At 43.6% G+C, this 20,560-nt stretch overlaps 1 protein-coding gene across 3 annotated transcripts; it reads right to left on the bottom strand.

The window, feature by feature from the left end:
* Positions 1-558: 558 nt before the first annotated feature.
* On the bottom strand, positions 559-12,653 carry LOC147446738 (uncharacterized). Of its 3 annotated transcripts, none has more exons than XM_086525916.1 (5): positions 12,418-12,653; positions 11,756-12,335; positions 4,430-4,549; positions 1,703-2,219; positions 559-1,289 (listed from the first exon to the last, which is right to left on the bottom strand). In XM_086525916.1, the coding sequence occupies exons 2-5, from the start codon at positions 12,253-12,255 to the stop codon at positions 1,170-1,172; spliced, it is 1,257 nt and encodes a 418-aa protein (XP_086382042.1). In that variant the 5' UTR covers positions 12,256-12,335; positions 12,418-12,653; the 3' UTR covers positions 559-1,169. The 3 variants fall into 3 exon arrangements, with proteins under 3 accessions (XP_086382042.1, XP_086382041.1, XP_086382044.1); XM_086525915.1 differs by having other exon boundaries at positions 11,756-12,326; XM_086525918.1 differs by lacking the exon at positions 4,430-4,549 and having other exon boundaries at positions 11,756-12,326; positions 12,418-12,649.
* Positions 12,654-20,560: the final 7,907 nt, after the last annotated feature.

Below are 20,560 nucleotides of genomic sequence, written 5' to 3'. Positions count from 1 at the left end.
GGGGATTATGGTTGCGAAAGAGACATTGTCTCAACTCTCTTGCCATTTAGAATTTTGTAATTTGCCAATTGTTTAGGTGGCATTCGTTTTTCTTCGATCTCATGCAAAGGAAGATGGTCCTATGCTCCCTTCCAATGGTCATCTTGTACTATTTTCACATGCCTGGTTTTGAAAATCTTTGATGCTTTCATGTCTCTCTCTCTCTCTCTCTCTCTCTCTCTCTCTCTCTCTCTCTCTCTCTCTCTCTCTCACAACATAGGAAGAATCCAAAGAGACCTCAAAGATCTATCTGACGATACTTGGGATAACCAATCTCCTCTCCTCGTGCTCTCACCCACCCAGCCATCAGAAGTTTCCTCCTCTAATTCACACCCCCACACACAAAAAAAGAAGTTGAGAGACCTCAAAGACAGGGAGAGCAAAAAAAGAAGTTGAGAGACCTCAAAGAGAGAGAGAGAGAGAGAGAGAGCTATTATCCTGAATAATGCACAACCTCTTTGAGAAAATCTAGCCAAAAAAATATGTACACGAGTACACAAGGTGATTGTAGGAGTATGGGGATCAACAAATACCTTCCAAATTCTTATGACTTATCTGCAATTGGTTACAAGCTATGAGCATGAGACATCCTTAACAAACCACACTTCTGACATATAAGTATTCATGTGCTATGTTTCGTGTCATTTTGTACACGAGGTGCACCCCTTGTTGATGACGTTTGGACCCAGCAAAAAGCATAAACAGGGCTTAAGCAGTTCAGAAACAACATTCCTGCATCCCACCTATAATTATGCGTCTGCTCACATGTACTTTTCTTAAAATTGGGCTGTTGTTTCCACTTGATTTCTTCATTTAGAGCTAGAGCTTGCTGCACTCCATTGAAATCTGGAGTCTACATTCATTGTCAATCCAGCAAACTACATTCTTTCTCAACGCTAAAAAGAAATTTCTTTCTAAAAATCTCAACAAAATACATTCTTTCTCATTGTCAATGGTTCACTGTCCATTCTAAAAATTTGTCTAAAAATTCCATTAATAGGCAATTTGCCAATGCTAGTGTTTTCCAGTGTAACACAATGACACAAATGACAAGTGACTGAGATGATCACCCACATGTACCTTGCCAAGAAAAAATACAAAAAAATGGAAAAAATCGGGTGCTTCACTGCTTACAGCATTCGTCTTGCAGATGCTGGAGACAACATAAACTGAGGTGCTGGTGACCCCTCCCGCTGCTGAAGCTTTGCAGACAGCAAAAGCCTCCTTTGTTGTAGCTGACTGATCCTTTCCTGAAAAAGATAGGAAGCAGAAAATTGGCTATAATGCATCCTCATCAATCAAGCATGGAATGAAAAAATTAGCACATGCACACACACATACAAGCAATGGAGAGATCATCTCTCTACACAGACACACACACATAAGCATGCATGCAGTGTCACAAGCACACTTGCATCGTGTAGTATGCGTGGGGCCCAAGTTCTTGTCCAAAAACCAAGCATTAAAGAAAATAAACTACAAAAGCAATGGAGAAAATCATTACTCTCTACATGCGCGCGCACATGCATAGTGTCACGAGCACACTTGCATCATGTAGTGTGCGTGGCACCCAAGTTCTTGTCCAAAAACCAAGCATCAAAGAAAACGAACTACAAACTATACCCAAGCTCTTTAAGTAAGCTGTATATACTTTAACACATACCTTACACTCTAAAGCTTCACTTGTCGCAGCACCAATTGCTCTCAAAAGCCAGTCATTGTACTGTAAAGAAGAGGACGTTCTTCCTCTGGCTTGAAAGGTGTGTGCTTCTGAGCTTAGATTATCTAAGCACTCTGCACCGCAGGACCGTAGCTCTTCTTCAAAGTTGTCCATTTCTGACTCTCTCTTGAAAAGGCATAAGAACACAGGCCATCCTAATCGGACCCAAAAATTTACAAAGACGAGGAAACAGATGCAAAACGTCAAAAAACATCGTCCCGGAAGTTTTTGCTGACTTTTGGTGTAGACAGTAAAAACAAAGAGGAGATAAATCACAGCAGTTATGGTGAAAGAATATTCACAGGTGTGTGAATACTCGATGGCCATTACGTGGTCTTTGATGGTCCTAGCATGGTATAAAAACGTAACAAGGATGACAAAATAGATGCAAGGAAGGATGATGTAGGTGCAATACTTCCACGCGCCTTGCAATTCGCAGTTTGCACAGTAAGTTCCTTCACTGCAAAGAGCCACAAAGATAACTGTTGAGTACTGAACAAAGGGCCAGAAAATGACTACTTGTATTCGAATCATCTCTTATCAGTATAAAAGCTGTAGAGTAACTTTGATACAGATGGAAAATCCCATTCTCATTATCTTCGTACAACTCTAATGATTCAGAAAGATGTCCATGACTCTATGACATACCTAACAAAATGTCAGCAGAGAGCAAGCACAAGCTCGAAACTGGGATAATAGGCATGATATACAATTTCTCACACAATTGAGCAGAATACTTCTTACTTTAAATTGCTCAAATGAAGCTGGAATGAATTAGAATTTAATATTGTATATTTTCAGTTCAAGGTTCATGTCAATTTTCTTACTGAGCTGGCAATCAAGGATGATTGCTTTGATCTGAGGGGGTAGGCTGTAGCATGTGATAGACGTCAAACTAGAAGGAGATTAAGATGCTTGATGATCCTCTCCACCTGAGTATCTAAGCTCTTGCACCTCTAATTTGCTTCTCTTTCCTGCCGATTGTCTCTAGACTCTCTCTAAAAGTCAGTCCTGGCAGCCTCGTCTCTCTTGCTACTTTTGTTCTCTCCAGAATCAAACCGGTGTGGGGGGCTTTATTGATGTCTTCTAGAGGTCGAAGTCGGCGTATGAGACAGATCGGTGTACATGTGTGTGTGTCTATAATGTGCAGCAGAAGTGATTGATGGTGAATGCTCAAGATGTCTGCTCAGTGTATGCTACTAAACAAAACTAAATAAAACAAATCATTATCAACTTGAAAATGTTTTAATTAAAGACGAGCAAAATAAGATGAAGCAACTTACTTGACTAAAACTTGAAACAAGTACTCAACTTTAAACTCACAAGGATGACATCTCAAAGACCTAAACCTAGAAATCAGACTCCACACAACAACTTCTGAAGGAACAAATCTTGAATCTTAATGTAAGCTAAATACTAGAAATGAATACTACTATAACCCTACGAAGAAGAGGCTGAAAATAAAAAACGAAGTATTAAGTTCAAAATTTGACAATATGCGCCCTCAACTTCGCTGCTTGACCAAACAGGAAGAATAAGATTATCACCTTTATCATGCATAGCTTCGACAACAGCTACGACATCCCTACTCATGTCGTCAGCGCCCAAGAGTAGGTACAAGTTTGTATAGAGGTCATTCATGCTTTGAACGTACTCTATAAAACCAATGAACTGAGTTTCTCTCACCCTACGAAGGTACTCGACCATGATAAAGGCTAGCATTTGTCAAGCAAGAGCAAAAATACTAGAAGCACTAAAGATTCAAACAAAAAAATAGTGTTAATAAGTCAAACAAAGCTCCCTACTTCTATTGAATTTACTAATGATTATCTTGAACATTATAAAGGAAGAAACAATTACTACGATGCAAAAATGAACGAATGTTTTTCATGATTCTTTTGAATGAGTATCCTTTCTCAACAAGTAAAGAAATAAGAAGGCACGACAGAAAAACGAAAGCAGATTTACTAAACAAAGACGAGAAAATCTAAATAGGTGAGCAAATGACACCATATTTAGCTCAAAGAGAGATGTTCGAAGAAACGTGAGGCATACGGATGATATTTAGATTGGTATATTCCCGTTCAAGGCGATTACCATAGATATCTACTTCCAATCCGAGGGAGTTTGAAATATCTTAAGGTCTAAAAAGGCACAACGATCACTATTTGTGGTACAGTTAAGTTCACAAAACTCCTTAGAATAAATTCCTCCACTTACAGAACTTGAATATAAGTACATAAAATCTTGAAAAGAAGGAACATCAAGAACAAAAAGTTCATCAACAAAGCGTCTTACATTGCATAACTTGTGCAAAAATATCGAACAAGTGTTAGCAAGGACAAAATGCTCCATAAAATCAAATTCATACATAAGAAGATAGAAATTAGCAAGAAAAACAACATATTTTGTGCCCATAAGGATACCAATTGTTTGCTTGAAAAGAGAGTCACTGACGGTTACATATAAATTATTCAAAAGAAAATATGGCCAAGATGATGTTAATGTCATATACAATCCTTGTGAATCGCTTTCCCCCTTTGTCTACATCTACTTTCTTACTTTTTAACCATAAAAAATCAAGTTCAAGGCTAAATTTACTACTAGCAATGCCTTATACCTATTCTTCTCAAACTTGTATGCAAAAACTTTTGAAATAAGAGACTTAACTCTGAATTTAAGGTCCTCCAAATTGAGCTTCGTATACAGCTTTGTAACGCCAAAAGTTTGGAGAAGATTTTTCCTTGATGCTTTTTGAAGAGTTCAAAAACTTTATAACAAAGATCACACCTATAGAATCGTTTAAAATCCAACTTGAATCAACAGGTACATCTGCTTCCTTTAGAAGATTTTTCCAAAAGTTCATTTACCCTAGGTAAAATGGTTTTGAAACAATAACTGAGCCATTTGGAAACCTCTGTTAGAGAGGTATTACAAGAAGCAGCTATAAATCTAGGTTTTATAGGACTTTTGTGGAACTTCCAAACGGTATATAAAAATGGTGATTTAGGATGGCACTTGAAACCAAAAGACTCGGTGTTTCAAGATAACCTCTTGTATCAAAAGATCATAACCATTGTAAGTTTGGGAGTTTACTTCACCTAATAAGCATTCTAAATAGAACTTTCTACATGTAACAACGAAGCAATTAGAGCACTTATCTACGTAAGAGATAACAAAATCACGATAAAATTTCCTAAGAGCATGATGATCAAAAGAGAAGAAGCTATTCCTTCTTGAAGTGACATTCCTAGAGCAAGATGCTAATTTCAAAAAGCTTTCTTAAGGACTATAGACTTCCAATGCGTAAAAACACCTTGAACTCCTAAAGACTCCTCAAACATTACTACAAAACTAGAAATTCCTTCCTCTATGGCTTTGAGAAGGCAAGAGTCATCTGAGGAAGAGAGTCTATATTTAGTACCTATAGAGAAAAAGTCTTTCAAGTAATCAGAAGAAAGAATAGAACTATCAATAGTAACTACATGATCCAAAACTCCATTCACGTAAGAATAAAAGAAAGCTTTCTACAAGGACAATCAATACCTAAGATTGCTAGCCTTTCTTGCTTTTTAAGATTACATCCGATGTCACTATAGTTGAAGGTTTTTTGTGCTAAACTTTTCACATATTTGAAAGTTGTAGCGGAGATAATGTGTCGTGCCCTCTATAGTGGGTGCTCCTCAGTGCAATGTGCGTGAGATCTCACTCCACAGAATGCAAACACAGAAGACAATGAACAACAGAGCAACACCAGTACGACTCAGCAGAACCTGAACATGAATAGCCTGAACGTCGACAAACTCGATGAAACCATTAGACTCTGGCATGGCAGTACACTCAGCTCTAGCCCAGATCTCATAGGTACAGTGGGGGTGTAGAGGCTCAACTGTGCAAGGATGGTGCAGACGTGTTGTGTACAACTCAAGATGATGGACTCTAGACGACTGACCACATAAAAGGAGATGATCCCATAAAACCTAAACAGCTACAAATGTATACAACCATACAGAGCCACCAACAACTCACAAATATCTAATCCAGCTAAGACTATTCCAAAACTGTGGCCGTGGTGGTCTGGCCCCGTGTCCGCTAGACCACCACCCGTATGCTAGCCACGTGTCACAACCCAGGCAAAAGTCCGTCCAGTGTGGACTCAGCCCAAACTGCAGCTGACTGCCTGTCCAGTGTGGACTCAGCCCAACTGCAACTAACTGTCTGTCCAGTGCCTGCGACACTGTAGCCTTGCTACAAGTTGCCCGCTACAAAACCGCTCACCTTCTCGGTGAGAGTAACACTATGCTGCAAAGAGAACTGAGAATTCACTATATGTACAAAAGAAAACTGAGCGGGGCAGTGCGGTCCTGTCAATCGAGAGAAAGCGTCGTCGCCACTGCTGCACCTGAAGTATCCGCCTCTGGGGGAGGAGCCATCAAATCGATAGTGGGAGGCTACTACGGATGAGCTCTATTGCTCTGGACGAACTAGCTCCCGGTGACGAGAGTTGCCACTTGCTGCGCAGCTAATGGAAGCACCTGACCTCCAGTGTACTCAGGGCGTCGACTAACACAGCCGTGTCGGTGTGCACCAGCGAGGCCGTCACAAGGAATGCTATGTGTCGACTGTATATTTGGTAGGGAAGCCAATGGATAAAACCCCTGAGGATAGTAGGTAAAGTGTTGAGGCTGGCCGTATCCGATAGAAGTGTGTGTAGAGGGTCCCATGACAAATGCAGAGCTACTTGACTGTACGTACCCAACAAGAGTCTGTACCTGTATCCCTGCCCTGTCTAGCTATATCCCCTTCTCACTGGAGCGTGAATCCCATATCACTGTGTAGTAGCACTTCCCGAAGTCCTTGCATCTGAGCTCGAAGGGCGTCGATGATTTTAGACTTTTCTTGCAATGCGTCACAAAGCAAAAATAGTGACGTCTCTCTCCACAATTACGCTCTCTGCGACACGTAGAGAGCCCTCCATAGCTGCGTATGTAGCGGAGTGGCGTTGATGGGTAGCTGCCAACCGCTCTATCCCAAGCTCAATGGTAGCAATGGCCTGCCTGGACTCATGTAACATATCCTCAGATAGGCGAAAAAGTGATGTAGAGTCCGAAACTGTGAAAGATCCTGCAAACAGTGTCAGGTGGGAGAGGGCTGGCAAGTGGCACTATTGGTGGTGGATTGGGAGCATGCCTCTCTGGGAGAGGGCTCACAAGTGGCACTGTTGGTGGTGGACTGGGGGCATGCCTCTCTGGTGGAGTAGAGACGGGTGAAGTGGCTGCAACAAAGATAGGTATAGGAGAAGAGGCAATTGCAAGCGGGGCTTGGGAGCTAGTCATTGTGGTAGAACTGAAAATAGCAGAAGTAGAGAGGGACGCGCACTGTAGAAGCCACAGCTGAAACATGCATAGTGTGATCCGAAACACCCGAGCATACCACAAAACTAGTAGCGGGAGTATACGAGGAGCGACATACAGGGTGCTTCACCCGAAGCTGCTTGCTTTCAGATACTGGTAGTGATATTAAAGATTCTATTGTGTCCTTCACCACTCTGGCTTTCTTCTTCTTCTTCTTCCCAGGTAGATCCATCTTCTGTTCAATAGATTTCCCTTTGCCTTTTTACGCCGCATATCCGCATCCACATCCATGGGACTAACATGTATGTTAATGACCCAAGCTAACATAGGAGCTGCAAAGCACTGAAAGCTAGACTGCACAGATTGCACCTGAGCTCTGAATCTTTTGGCTCGGGACTGTAAGGAGGTAAAGAGAATTTGATGAAAGCCACACGGGATGGTGTTGATGAGGCAGTATAGGCCATCGCAGTGAGAGAACATAGTAGGCACATTACATCTGCCCCTGCTTACTTTAGCAACTCTGACTAGAAAGCAATACAATGACCCAGAGCTTTTTATTCTTTGCATAGCCAACGTGTTCAACACTAAGTAGCTCTTGGCATGCCTGAATGGTCGCATCTTCCGAAAGTTGTGAGTAGGTTCTCGTAGCCGGTTTTACTGAAGGAAAGTTTGTCGTCCCCAAAGCATGACCAATACGTGTAGCCGACAATGTGTGCCCTCTTACTTTAGGGAAAAGCTTGAGAACCTCATGGACCATATCCACGGGAATAGTAGTAGGGAGATCTGCCTCTACCAATGCTGACCTAGCATTTGTAGCTGATCTCTTGATTAAACTTCTTGAAGGGAAGGATGAGGCTGCTGCAAATGAAAGTTCAAAGTGAATCTGGTTTGACTTTCGGAGGAAGGAGGCCTAGTGATTTGATGGCTGAGCACCTGAGTGTTGGCCTTCTTTTTGTCTTTCACATATTCTTCCTGTTGGCTAGAAGACTCTGAGTCAGAGCTGGAGCCGGCGGAGCCGAAGTCAGACGCCGATGAGGACTCCAGAGAAGCTTTGTAACTCTCATCACTATGTTCACTGGAAGACACGTCTGTGAGGCCATGGTTGGAGTTTTCTGCGTCTTCCTCCGTAGAACTTTGAGATGTATCAGTCGAGGGCCTCTGTCGAGACAAGGTTTTCTTACAAGATTGCTTGCTTGTACCAGCCATAGTGTGTTATTGTGAACTTCACTCTGTGTCTCTCCATCCTCAGAAACTTACATAGCCACAAAAGCTTATAATTCACACACAGAGCTGTTGAACACAGAGCGATGTTGAAGAGCAGTTCTTGGCATGAGATCGATGGAGGTAGTCCGGTCGTGTGGAGAATGCAAAACGCAGACGAACGTTGTACTCGATAGGTGCGACAGAAGTAGGCTGTACTCGATAGGTTGAGACAGAAGTAGGCTAGAAGAGTAGGGTAGCTGCGAGGGGAATTGCACAGGGCGAGGGTAAGCAAGATAGAGCGAGGCTGAGGGTAGGGGCGAGACAAGGTAGGGAGGGGGCGAGGGTGTTAAGGTAGGGTAGTGTCACGTGCACATGGCTCTGTGTGCCACGTGGACATGGCTCTGTGTGCCGCGAGGGGAATTGCACAGGGCGAGGGTAAGCAAGATAGAGCGAGGCTGAGGATAGGGGCGAGACAAGGTAGGGAGGGGGCGAGGGTGTTAAGGTAGGGTAGTGTCACGTACACATGGCTCTGTGTGCCACGTGGACATACTTCATCGACTTCTAGAGCCGGTTTTCCCCTTCTTCCTAGATAGGGATGTCTAGAATCCTAGGAGGATTAGTACCGGCAATTTGTGAGCCTGTTCGCAGGACCTGCATGTCCGGACAAATCCATTAGATTAGGTTTTCTAGTTTGGAACCCTCTTGCATAAATGGTTTGTATACGCGTTTTGACAGATGTTATTACACTAAGGTGGGCATCTGGCATGACGAGCATGTAGTTCTAGGTTAGAGGAATCCGACGTGCTAGACTACACGTCGATCGGATTCCCAGGTGGGCAGATGTGCGACAATCTCACCAAGTTTGGACCAATTTTTAATAAATCATTTTATGATTTATTTGTTGGGAAACCTGGTGGACACTTGCCCTACCTAAGGCCTAATAATTACTTAAGGCCTATTCTTTCCCTATAAAGGCACCCAAGGAGCTAGCGCTATTCTCATTCTCTTAGGGGACTGCAATTCAGCCAGCGTTTTTGAAGAGGAGCAACCAGCGTTTTCAGAATTCAGCCCTTGGTGTTTTCAGCCCTGCACGACAGCCAGCGTTTTTGGTTTTCAGCCCTTTGCCGTCGCGGTGCGGGTGAGATCTAACCTTCACGGCTGCAGTCCGGTACTTCGGCAGCCCATCAAGTCTCCTCTCGGCCATTCCCTCGCCGGTATCAAGTGCTCACATTGCTGCCCATCATCGCCGTCATTGAAATCTGCCTTTTGAGCCCTGCTCTACGCGAGAGATCTGCTGCGTTTTTCGTCGCAGATCTGCGTTTTTGCAGCCATCATTCGCCCCTTTATTCCTCTCACATCGGGAGCGCAAATTAGCCCCAAATCTACCCTGGGTGGTCATCCGCAATCCCACATCGAGAAGGATCCAAAGGTGCATCAAATCAGCCCCGGAGGTGCCTCTTCCCGAGGAGTTACCGTGGTGATTTGTCGTCGTCAAGTCATTAGAGTCTGCATTGAGGTATTGCATTGTGTATACATTCCGTTTATGAAATCTAAAGCAAATACCACATCGGTAACAGTGTGGGGGGCCCTTGAGAGGGTTGGTTGGGACCCCATCGGGTGTCGCTCTCTTCTTCTCTCTCTCTCTCTCTCTCTCTCTCTCTCTCTCTCTCTCTCTCTCTCTCTCTCTCTCTCTCTCTCTACACATCTATTGCATTCTCTCAACCCCTCTCTTCAGGGGAACATAAAAGGAACATTCATTGAAGTACAAAGCATTCACTAACGCAAGGAAAGAAGGAAAGGATTTTGTGGAAGTGTAAAACTAGATCTTCACCATTTTTATTCCGCTGCACCTGACAGGTAGGGGCGAGGGGGTTAGGGGAGGGGCGAGTCTAGGAGGGTAGGGACAAGGGGAGGGTGTTGAGGGGCAAGGGGACAGGGTATGGGCGAGAGAGGGTAGGGAGGGGGCGAGGCTTGAGGGTAGGGACGAGGCTAGGAGGGTGGTGAGGGGCGAGGGGACGGGGTATGGGCGAGAGAGAGGATAGGGAGGGGGCGAGGGGGTTTAGGGTAGGGTAGGGTAGGGACAAGGGGGTTAGGGTAGGGTAGGGGAGAGGGGGTTAGAGCAGGGGCGAGGGAAACTAGATAGGCGTGCTACAAGTTGAGGGTAGGGGCGAGAGAGGAGGGTAGGGAGTGGCGAGGGGGTTCTGCCCTCAACGTGCAACTATAGCTGTTAAATTTTCATTGCCCTGGAATCGTGAAGTAGAAGGTTGCAGCATCAAACGTTTCTCAGATCCAATAGCTGTGAATTAACACACAAATTTTGCAAAGAACCCTCCTTGTTTCGAGTTGTAAGTGCTTGTGAATAGCATCCAATAAAAGGGAAAGGAAAGGTTGCATATTACATAGCATAGCTAGAAAAAGAGATGATTTTGCACAACCTTGGCAAAGGAAGGATAGATTGCTATGTTCACCATGGCTAACCAACAGATCTTGAATTCCACATGTGAGAGGAATATCGCAATTATGAAAAGAAGAGTAATACAGCAACTAGGCAGACTTTGAAAAAAAAAAAGGACACTAAGGAGGGAAAGCGGGCAATGCAGCTAAGATGAGCAAGCTTCGAGAAGGCTCCATGAGAAGAGAGAAATACCCAATCAAATATCCAATTGAGACCTCAAAGTAACTCGATAAATAGACTAACGCAATTAACCCCATAGTAAGTGTTTAATTAAAGAATACACTTCATTCATTCACAGAGCATGAATCCATTGAAAAAACTTGGGGGACAAAAGACAGATCTAGGCCAGAAGAACAGTGTTTAAGAGTGGACCAAGATGAAGGTGAAGAAAGACTGTGATAAGACAAACGATAGAAGTGAGCTGGCAGGATGGTAGAGAGCGCAAGGAGAAGGCACACTCGTGGCCTGCGGGTTAAAATACTAGTTTGAGAGACCACAACCTATGGCTTATGGTAGTAGCATTTAATCCTGGATCCATTTACCAACGGCAAGGGAACACCTTCCAGATTCACTGATTGTATTGCCCCTTGTGATAGAATCTCCTGTACTATGAATGGTCCTTGCCAAGCAGGGACCAACTTCTTTGTTTTTTTCTGATATCGAGCCTGATACAGTAGTACCACTGAGCCTTGCATAATTTTTGGCTTTCGGAGATGGCAATCATGCCACGCCTTGCGACGAAGCTGCTCTACTTCAAGAGCTTGAGAAGCCAAACGGAGGCTTTCTTCCAATAGGGTGAGACGAGAGACAGGGGCAGACCCCAAATCCCCATTGGCACGCAGACTGCCTTATTCTCATGGATACTCCTTGACGTCTTATATACATTGATAAGCCACTCTGGCTCTTAGGATAAATTGGCACAACTAACTTAATCATGTATCACAAGGAAGCGAATAGAAGGACAAAGATAGCAAAGATACATACTTTGAAGAAGAGCTTCCACGTAAAGCAGTAGCAATGATGGCGAATACGAGACCAGGAATCCACAAAACAAGGCCACACAGAAGAGTCCAACCTTTACTGGAGCTCAGAGAAGAGGCAGCGTTTTCACTCTGACAAAGGCGGTAAAGGTGTAGCAGGCGAACAATCTGACAAGCAAGCCAAAGCGAGAACCCAAATGTGCACTGAAGCCAGAAGCTCCAAAGGGGACAAATGAGGAGGAAATCGTGGTTGCGAGGAAAATGGAAATTGATGATGAAGGTTGCCACAATCCAAATGAGGCCAGCTGCGGAGCTCGTGACAATGAGGTGAGCGCCCCCTTGTGCTCGAAAATATATGCGCTTCCTATGAAGAAAAATGACAGCATTTGCTGCTATGAAGGGCACGCTGGCCGCCGCCACGGCCGCCAGTAATGCATAGTCCCATGGTGTCCCTGGCTTATCTTTGTCCCCGCAACTCATGGGAATCTCGCTCTTTGCTGCCATTTTATCTGCAATTCATTACTGCCTTGCGCTTGCCCCGAGGCTTGCCATCGGCCCATCGCCCACTCGTAGACCTGTTCAAACTTCAGAGGAAACGCCCACAAACATTCATAAGTTATGACGTAAGAAATTGGAAGTCAATGGTCTTGTACCAGCTTTGCCCACCTGGCTAGCCTACTCCCGAAAATGAGACGAGGAATGAGAAGTTAGAACCATGGAGAATGAGACGCGGAATGTGGAGGAAGCCGATAACCTCTCATCCAATGTTAGGCACAATGCGGGGCGGAGGCCTTGCAAGCACGAGACGGAAGAGGGGAGATAGAGGCGGGGGCAGGAGGGATGTCGTGCAAGCAGAGGCGGAGGCAGGGGGTGTCGCGCAATCAGGAGACTGTGGAGGGGACAGTGGTGAAAACATTATTATTTGCAAAATAGTGTGCAACATCATTTAGCATATTGGTGAGTTGGCCTTTGTGGAGTAGGATAGCAAAGGAAATCCTTTCCTCTATTGCACGCATGTTCAAATCTCTGTTTTGTCGAAAGGGAGGGGAGCCATAGTCCCTGCTGAGGAGGAAGTGACTTGAGTGAATATGAAAAGACTGTGCTAATGTAATATATGACAAGCCAGTAGGAGTAAGTAGAGGGCTAACGGTCTTTTTTTTTTTAATGGAGCAGAATCAAAAATTATGTTGCGTTGGCCTCCCCCGGGGGGGGGGGCTCTCGTTGCATAGGGTACAACATGCTTGCCTCCATCAGCACGATGCAACGCGCTGGCCATCAACCTGATGAAGACTGTGCTAATGTAATATATGACAAGCCAGTAGGAGTAAGTAGAGGGCTAACGGTCTTTTTTTTTTTAATGGAGCAGAATCAAAAATTATGTTGCGTTGGCCTCCCCCGGGGGGGGGGGCTCTCGTTGCATAGGGTACAACATGCTTGCCTCCATCAGCACGATGCAACGCGCTGGCCATCAACCTGATGAAGACGGTCATGCCGGCCAGAGACAGAGAACCTTTTTTTTTAATTGCAGGCAAGAGTAGCGATACACACATTGAGGACGTTGATGTGATGGTCAAGGGAGAAGGCTTAACTACGTCACATGCAAGGTCTATAGCTCGATTCCATGCTAGACAGAAGTTTTACTCTAAAAGAAAGGAATCGTGAAGCCTTCGGTGCAGGTATCCGTGAAGATTCGATTGAATTGAATTAGCAGCCTTACTAGTATGTGCTATAGCCAGTAAAATTTGTGACTTTAAGTCGTGGTACCTCTATCAAACAATGGATAGATCCTCCAATTGAACATGTTTTACAATTGTATGAAAATTATGACTTGATTTGTCCCATGTGGTGATATACGTCCAGGTGAATTTCGTTGAATGAGGCATGAAACCTACAATGGCCATTGATGTGTGAAGCCAAAGCCTAAGGCCACTATTATGAGATTGTAGTGACATTATCTTTAGTGGATGGATGATGATATGGCCAACCCTATGCTACGCGTCCATATAAAAACTCTAAAATTGTAAGATCGTGGGTCGAGGCCGTGTCGCACATAGTCAATGGCCGTGTGTTGTCCTTAGCTTGGCACAAGACTATCCACTCGTGCATCTCACAAGCGTAAGAGAGTTGGCAAAAGGAGAATGCATATAGGTGGATTTACATGATGACATGGCCTCATTTGTTGCAACAAGACCCACAACGGGAGGATTTTTGGTATGCGAGTTTTGTTGTATCTCATGTGAACCTTATCTCCATCTCATGTGCTTATATGTAAGCTTGGTAGACAATGCCCACGTTATGTGTTATGCGTGGGCGGTGACTTGGAAAGTATAGTATACCCAATAGTGTGTGTTTAGAATGTGCCACCTTCATATTGATGTGCATATGTGACACCTATTCTACTCCTTCTAACTCAACATAAGAGCATGTTCTATACACACAGATTTATGCATGATAATCAAGCCACTTTGTTGCCTTATTTACTTTGCGCATTTAGTCTCTATTAAGTTCTAAAATAATCTCTCACTATTTTGCTTTAACCATAAATGTTTCCTTAGCATTTGTGCATAATCCCTATCAAGTGGTATCATAACGTGCAAGGTGATTAATATTTCCTAATTACTACTAGATCCTTAGTTTAATAAGATCTAATCATTGCTTTATTACAAAGCATTGGGCATGTCCTTGACTGATTCATTAGGCCACCATCCTTCTTGGCTAATTAACATTGATTGTAGTGCATGTGCATGGGTATGTGCATTGCATTAATCCCCTCTATGGTAAACCAATTAGATCTTTTTTACCTCTAGTAATTGGTTGTTAAATAATCACTTGCATTGCATTGATTAGAGAATTATTTTTTTTGTATGTGTGCTATTGGCATAATCTTGCATCTCTTTGCAATTCACATCTTGTGTGTGTCTTGATCTATTATCAATGTGTATTTGAAGCCTTCGTCACCATTTTTTAATTAAGTCCTCAAGCACTTTATTTGGAGGAAAATTAGTACTTTGATTATAGGCCCCAAGTTTTCCATTTAAATTGTGTCTATATATGTGTTTTATAGTGTTTATGAGATTATGAAACTCACACACACACACACACACATGGTCGAGAGGGTAGCTACGTGTAAGAATAATAATCTCTCTATTAAGATCAAAACTTTTACTTTATTTGATAAGAGCGTGTAGGCTCAAGCACCAACAAAACTTTACCCCCCCACCTCTCAACCACTATAGCTATGTGGTGCATGGTGTCCATGGTTTGTGTTAAGGCGGTTACGCCGCTAGCGGAAGCTAAATAGCGAGAGCTCAACCAACAACAGAATTTGTCAGACGAGGGCGAAGCTTGACCCGTAGGCGCATGGAAACAACTAGGTGGGTGTCAAATCACCTACTCGACCTTCTAATGACAATCACTACTAAGGAAATCAAATCTAAGTTCTAAAATACGCAAGTGACTGAAATCCGTACTACGAACGAATGCTATACGAAACAGGATCTAGAATCATTGAATCGATCTCAAACTCAAGGGGAAGCTTATACACTATGTAATAACAACACCCTAAAGACTTGAACTGCAAAATCAACCTATAATCACTCCGTGCGGTAAACACGTATGAAGACAGGCCGAAAAATACAGGTGATCGAAACTTGACCCCGATGGTACTAATGTGTAGCTCTACTCGTTGTGGTTCTATAGATATGTTGCACGCTCCATTCCGACACACGAGTTGGAAGAAAACTCACACCGAAGCTCGTAGGAACTTACCACACATAGAAGCCGATAGCGCGCACTCTTGGTATCTGTGCGTAGCTCTCGCCGTTGCTAACACAATGGCGGTGTCGCTTCTCCAATGGTGGCTCCATAGCTTGCGTAGCAAGTAGATAAGACTCTCTCTCTCACTCTCTCTCAGACACAGTCACGGCGCTCAAAAACTCACTTTGATTAATAATCTGAATCCCTTAGGTTACAAAAACTTTGGCTTATATACCTCAGCCTTAGAGGTGAGAACATCTCTAACTACTTACATCAGCAAGTGAAATTACTTCGGGATTACAAGCTGGAAACTCAATTGAGTCCCGTTACTTAATGAATGGCTCAAATCAAAATTAATGTCGGAAAGACATTTATTACAATCAATGGCTACAAAATGATGAGTGTGAGCAAAAATGTGGGTGTGATCCTCTGCTGGCTCAACACTCCCCCCCTCCGCATTCATGTCGTCCCTGGCATGACTTTTATGCTTGGTCAATAAAGTCCTGTCGTCTTGAGCATCTATAATTGTGATTCGTATCGTAGATTGCCGATGGTCAAGGTTGGGCCTAATATTTGCTTTCGTTGGTGAAAAAGCCGGTGTAGAAAGCTTCTTCAAATGTTTGCATGTGGAAGCTAGGCAAAAACATAATCCTTTGGTATAGGAGGTGTAACACTTTTGGAGAAGGCTGCAATGAAAGATCGTACATCATATCAGTCACCGTGTCGGCCGTCGATAGTAGACTCGAGGTCGTGGCTTTATCTGGCGCGAACACTTCAATGCAAGCTAAGAGAGTCCTGCAGATTTTCTTGAGCATCTGACATGAAAGGTCAGGAGAGCCAATAAAGAGCTTGATGGTGCCCGTTAGGGTTTTCACCATGTAGGCTTTACTTATTCTCTCTCTTGCCTTTGGTCCTGGCATCCTGGGATAATTAAGCCAATTTGGCTTCTTTTCTGCAATCCTGCCATGCTCTTTCCAATTTCTGACTCTTGGCACCAGGCAGAAGGTTGCATCCTCCCGGATCTCCTTTGGTGCCTCCACCAAGTAGATGAGGTAGGCTGGGTATTTGTTCAGCCAACCTTTCCTCCATTTAGGTTGTGAATCTACTATCTTCTTTGATTGTTCCTCCTTTGTGATGTCGCCTTCGTAAAGAGCGACATACTACTCCTCCTCTATTCTCTTTTTCGTCTTTAGCACTTCAAATTTCATCAAAGGAAGAGGCAGGTTGGGTTGCATCCACTGTTCATGGAGCACTTTTGTGTCAAGTCCCTGAAGTCTAATGGAGATTAGGAGTCTCCTCTCCCATTCCATTTCCGCCTTGGCACTCTCCTCTGCTGACTTTTCTATTTGGTCATGGAGCCTTTGTTCTTCTTCTTCAGAGATTCTTGAAGTCGAGGCCACCTCTTGAGCTGGGGCTGGATCTTCAATTGTGGTTGCCTCTCCAGTTTCTGGTAGCTCTATGGCTGCTCCACCTGATTCTTCGTGTGGTGTCTCTGTCTCTCTTCTTTGTTGCTCTTGTAGATCTTGGAGCTGTTTGCGGAGGGCTTCATTCTCTGTCCGTAGTGTTTGATTTTCTAATGTGAGCCTCTCCTCTGCGGCCAATGATCCCTCCGCAATGTGCAACCTTTGCACTTGCTCTAATCTTAGCTTTCTTTGTAAGCTTTGGACCTGGTCTTCCAAAGCTGGTATGATAACTCCCTCTTGTTCGGTTCCTGCTCTGCTAGCTCTAGGGGTAGTCCTGAGTCTAGTGATTGTTCTTTCTTGGAGCTCGACTCTCTCCCTTAGCTCAATGAGCTCATCCTTGGCCGCCTCCAACTCATCCTCTAGCCGCTCCCTTGCTTCATGTGCACTTGTCACTTCTCTTGAAGCCTCGGCTAGCTGGAATATCAAGCCGTCTCTCTCGTTTTCCGCGTCATAGAGTGATGCTTTATGACTTTCAGATTCAGTCATAGCATTCTCTAATTTTCTCTGCAACTCCGCTTCCCTTTGTTTGGCTGTCTCAATCTCTACTTCCTTTGCCTTGGACCTTTCTTTTATCTTGCTGAGCAGTTCATGCACCATGTGCATGTCTTTTTCATCATCATCTGTCAACTCTAAAGCTCTTTCTGCCACCACCTCCACTGGCTTTGGCTCTTCTAGTGCTTTCGGTTCGTCCAGTTTCTCTTCATTTTCTTTTGTACTCTTTGTTTTTTCCTTCGTCTCTCTCCGTTCATCTTGTTTTTGTATGGTGATCCCATAAACTGCCTCAAGGGCCTCTTCTTCAGTGTATCCTATCGCTACCAGATCCTCATAATCATTTCTCTTTTGCTGAACTGGATCTATCTTCTTTTCTTTGGTCTCGGCTTCTGGCTTTTCCATAATATCTGTGTCTACCTCTACTGTGATCTCTTCCACAATTTTTTCCGTCTTCTTCGGGCTTGGTACATCAGTAAAAGAGGGATGTTTGTCCTCAGCTTCCTTGGCTTTCCCTTTGTCGGCTTGCCCGTCTATCTCTTGAGGTTTAGTAGACTCATCTACTTTCCTTTTCCCCTTGTCGTCTTTTTTCAGCTCAGCTTTTAATTGTTGTACCTCCTCTTCAGTGTATGGCTCGACAGGTTGCTGCTCCAGAATAGCCTCCGACTCCTCATAAGCTTTAATATATTGATCGTATTGATCAATATGTGGCCTGGCTGAGCTAGTTCCGGCTTTAGTGGGGTCTGGCACCCACTTTTCTTCAAAGTCATCCTTTAGAGCTCTTTCCGCTCTAAACTGCTCCACTAGTCTTTCCATTCTTGCCGCTTTCTGACTTTTGGTTTGGTTGGGAGCAACCTTCTTCTTTACTTTCTTCTTAAGCGGCTCGTCCACATCCTCTGCAGGTTCTGAAACTGCTTCTAGTTTCCGGCGTGCTCTTGTGGATGCCCTCTTGGATACTTCGGGTTGTTCTTCCTCCTCGTCGGCTTCTCTAAGCCACTCAGTCTGGGAGGGAACCTTTGGCCACTGATCTCTAGCTCCAATAGCTTCATAAGATATTCTTGTCAGAATTTCCGCTCCTCCTATGTACTTTGGCTTCTCGTTGTGCATGGCAATTACTTGCTCGTGGATGTGTTGAGCGTAATTCACCTATTTTGGCATATTGCTCTTTAATGCCCATGTGATGGTGGTCGCAATGGCATGGGGTGGTGTCGTATACTTTTGCGGTCTTTTACTGCAAACATGAAGAAATTGGTTGTACAGTCGGCAAAGGGTTGCCGCTCTTGGGTCCGCCATATCTCCATAGGTTGCATTTTGCTTCTTGGGCCCATAGACCTCTATGGCCTCCCTTCTTTCCCTGACCAAGCTCCCTTTGTTGTGCAGCTTCAATGCGTCTGCAATGAGCTGTGGAGTGATCTGTACTTCTACTTTTTCTCCATCCATGGCTGTCAATGTGGCTTTTCCATCCTTCTGAATGGATGTTGCCAACTCGTACACTCTTCTTGTATCCACACCTGATGGTCTCGAGGTGAAGAAAATGTGCAAGTCTGTCCTTTCCAGGTACCTGCTAATGTCTTCTGACCTGCTATAATCTACCAATTCCTGTGGGATCATCGGTACATCCACCGCTTGCCCTTGAGGATCTCTGAAAGTCCCCTGGTAGATCTTTATTCCCTCTTTCTCCAATACTGCTTCCTCCACCCAAGTTTTGGTTGGCTTGAGGGTTTCTGTTGGAATGTCAAAGGGTTCCGCTTCTGCAAGAGCATCTTTGATTGTCGGTCTTTTTCTCTTCGTTGCCGATGACTTGGTAGAATCCATGGATCCTGTAACTCCAATTTCAGAAGTTAGCGTCTTTTTAGTACTGAAAGCCGAAATGAAGCTTTTAACTATTCAAATGACTTGAAAATTGAAACATGAGCTATTCAGGGCCTAAGGATGCAAGGTAGGTGAAAAAATATGCAAAATGGGCTCAAAATCATGCTGGAGACATCATACGCATATGATGTCTTTTGTGTCAAAATGACTTCATATTGGTTGTGCTTGTAGCTGATAGTGTATACATGAGTATCATATGCTTGGATTTGAGTTTGGATCCCATTTGGTCAAGTTTTGGTCAGTTTAGTCCAGTTTTGGCTCTTGGCAAAATTTGGAAAGGGATTTGGATTTTATGATCCAAATTGGATAAAACTTGGTGGTTCACTTTCAAATGGCATGTAGATCACTTCTGTTTGGTGGTTGAAGCCCTGAGGTGCCAAAATCACATAGTGAGACATCATACGCGTATGATGTCTTTTAGTGTATTTTTGGACCAAATTTCTCTATAAGCTTGGATTTGGCTTTAGATAGGCTTATTCAGTGGATTTATGAAGTTTGGATAGATTTTGGGCTAAAAATGGCTCTGGAGACATCATACGCGTATGATGTCTTTTTCATCAATTTTGCATGGGATTGGTTCTGTGGACTCCCCATGTACTAGTGAAGGCCCCATCTCTACTCAAATCTTGGTTTGGACTTGAGTATGTTGGATTTGGGTCAAAAATAGGCTTTAGGTACAGGATTTTCCTCAATTGGGCTAATGGGGTGATCCTCTTGACCAAATGGTTCCAAATTTCATACGTAGCATGTATTAGATGTATATAATGGATGTATGATGACAAATGAGCAGTTTTGGCTCTGTAAGTGCAAATAGACATCATACGCGTATGATGTCTTTTGTGTCAAATGGTGCTTTTTGGTTCCAGATAGCTTGTAGATGTGTTAATCAACAATCCTACAAAGTTTCAATGATTTTGGAATTACTTTGACAAAATTAGGACCAAAAAATCAATTTTATGGCCTACTTTGCGTCTTTTTGGTTTTCCTTGGGTTTTCTAACTCCAATTCTCATGATACTTGGTTCATAGGATGTGATTAACATGTGGAATGAGGCTATGCACTCAAATGTTGAAATGGATGTGAAATTCATGCTGTGAGACATCATACGCGTATGATGTCTTTTCTTGAAATGTTGGTCTTTTTGTGCAAAGAATGCTTTGTGCTAGTGCCCTAAGCCCTGCTAACTAGTTTTCAACTTAAAAAGTCATCAGTTTAGCTAAAAAGCCCCC

This window comes from Adiantum capillus-veneris, chromosome 12 (assembly GCF_014529385.1).
Source record: "Adiantum capillus-veneris isolate H3 chromosome 12, ASM1452938v2, whole genome shotgun sequence".
Classification (NCBI taxonomy): Eukaryota; Viridiplantae; Streptophyta; class Polypodiopsida; order Polypodiales; family Pteridaceae; genus Adiantum; species Adiantum capillus-veneris.
This window is presented reverse-complemented; position numbering and strand designations above follow the sequence as displayed.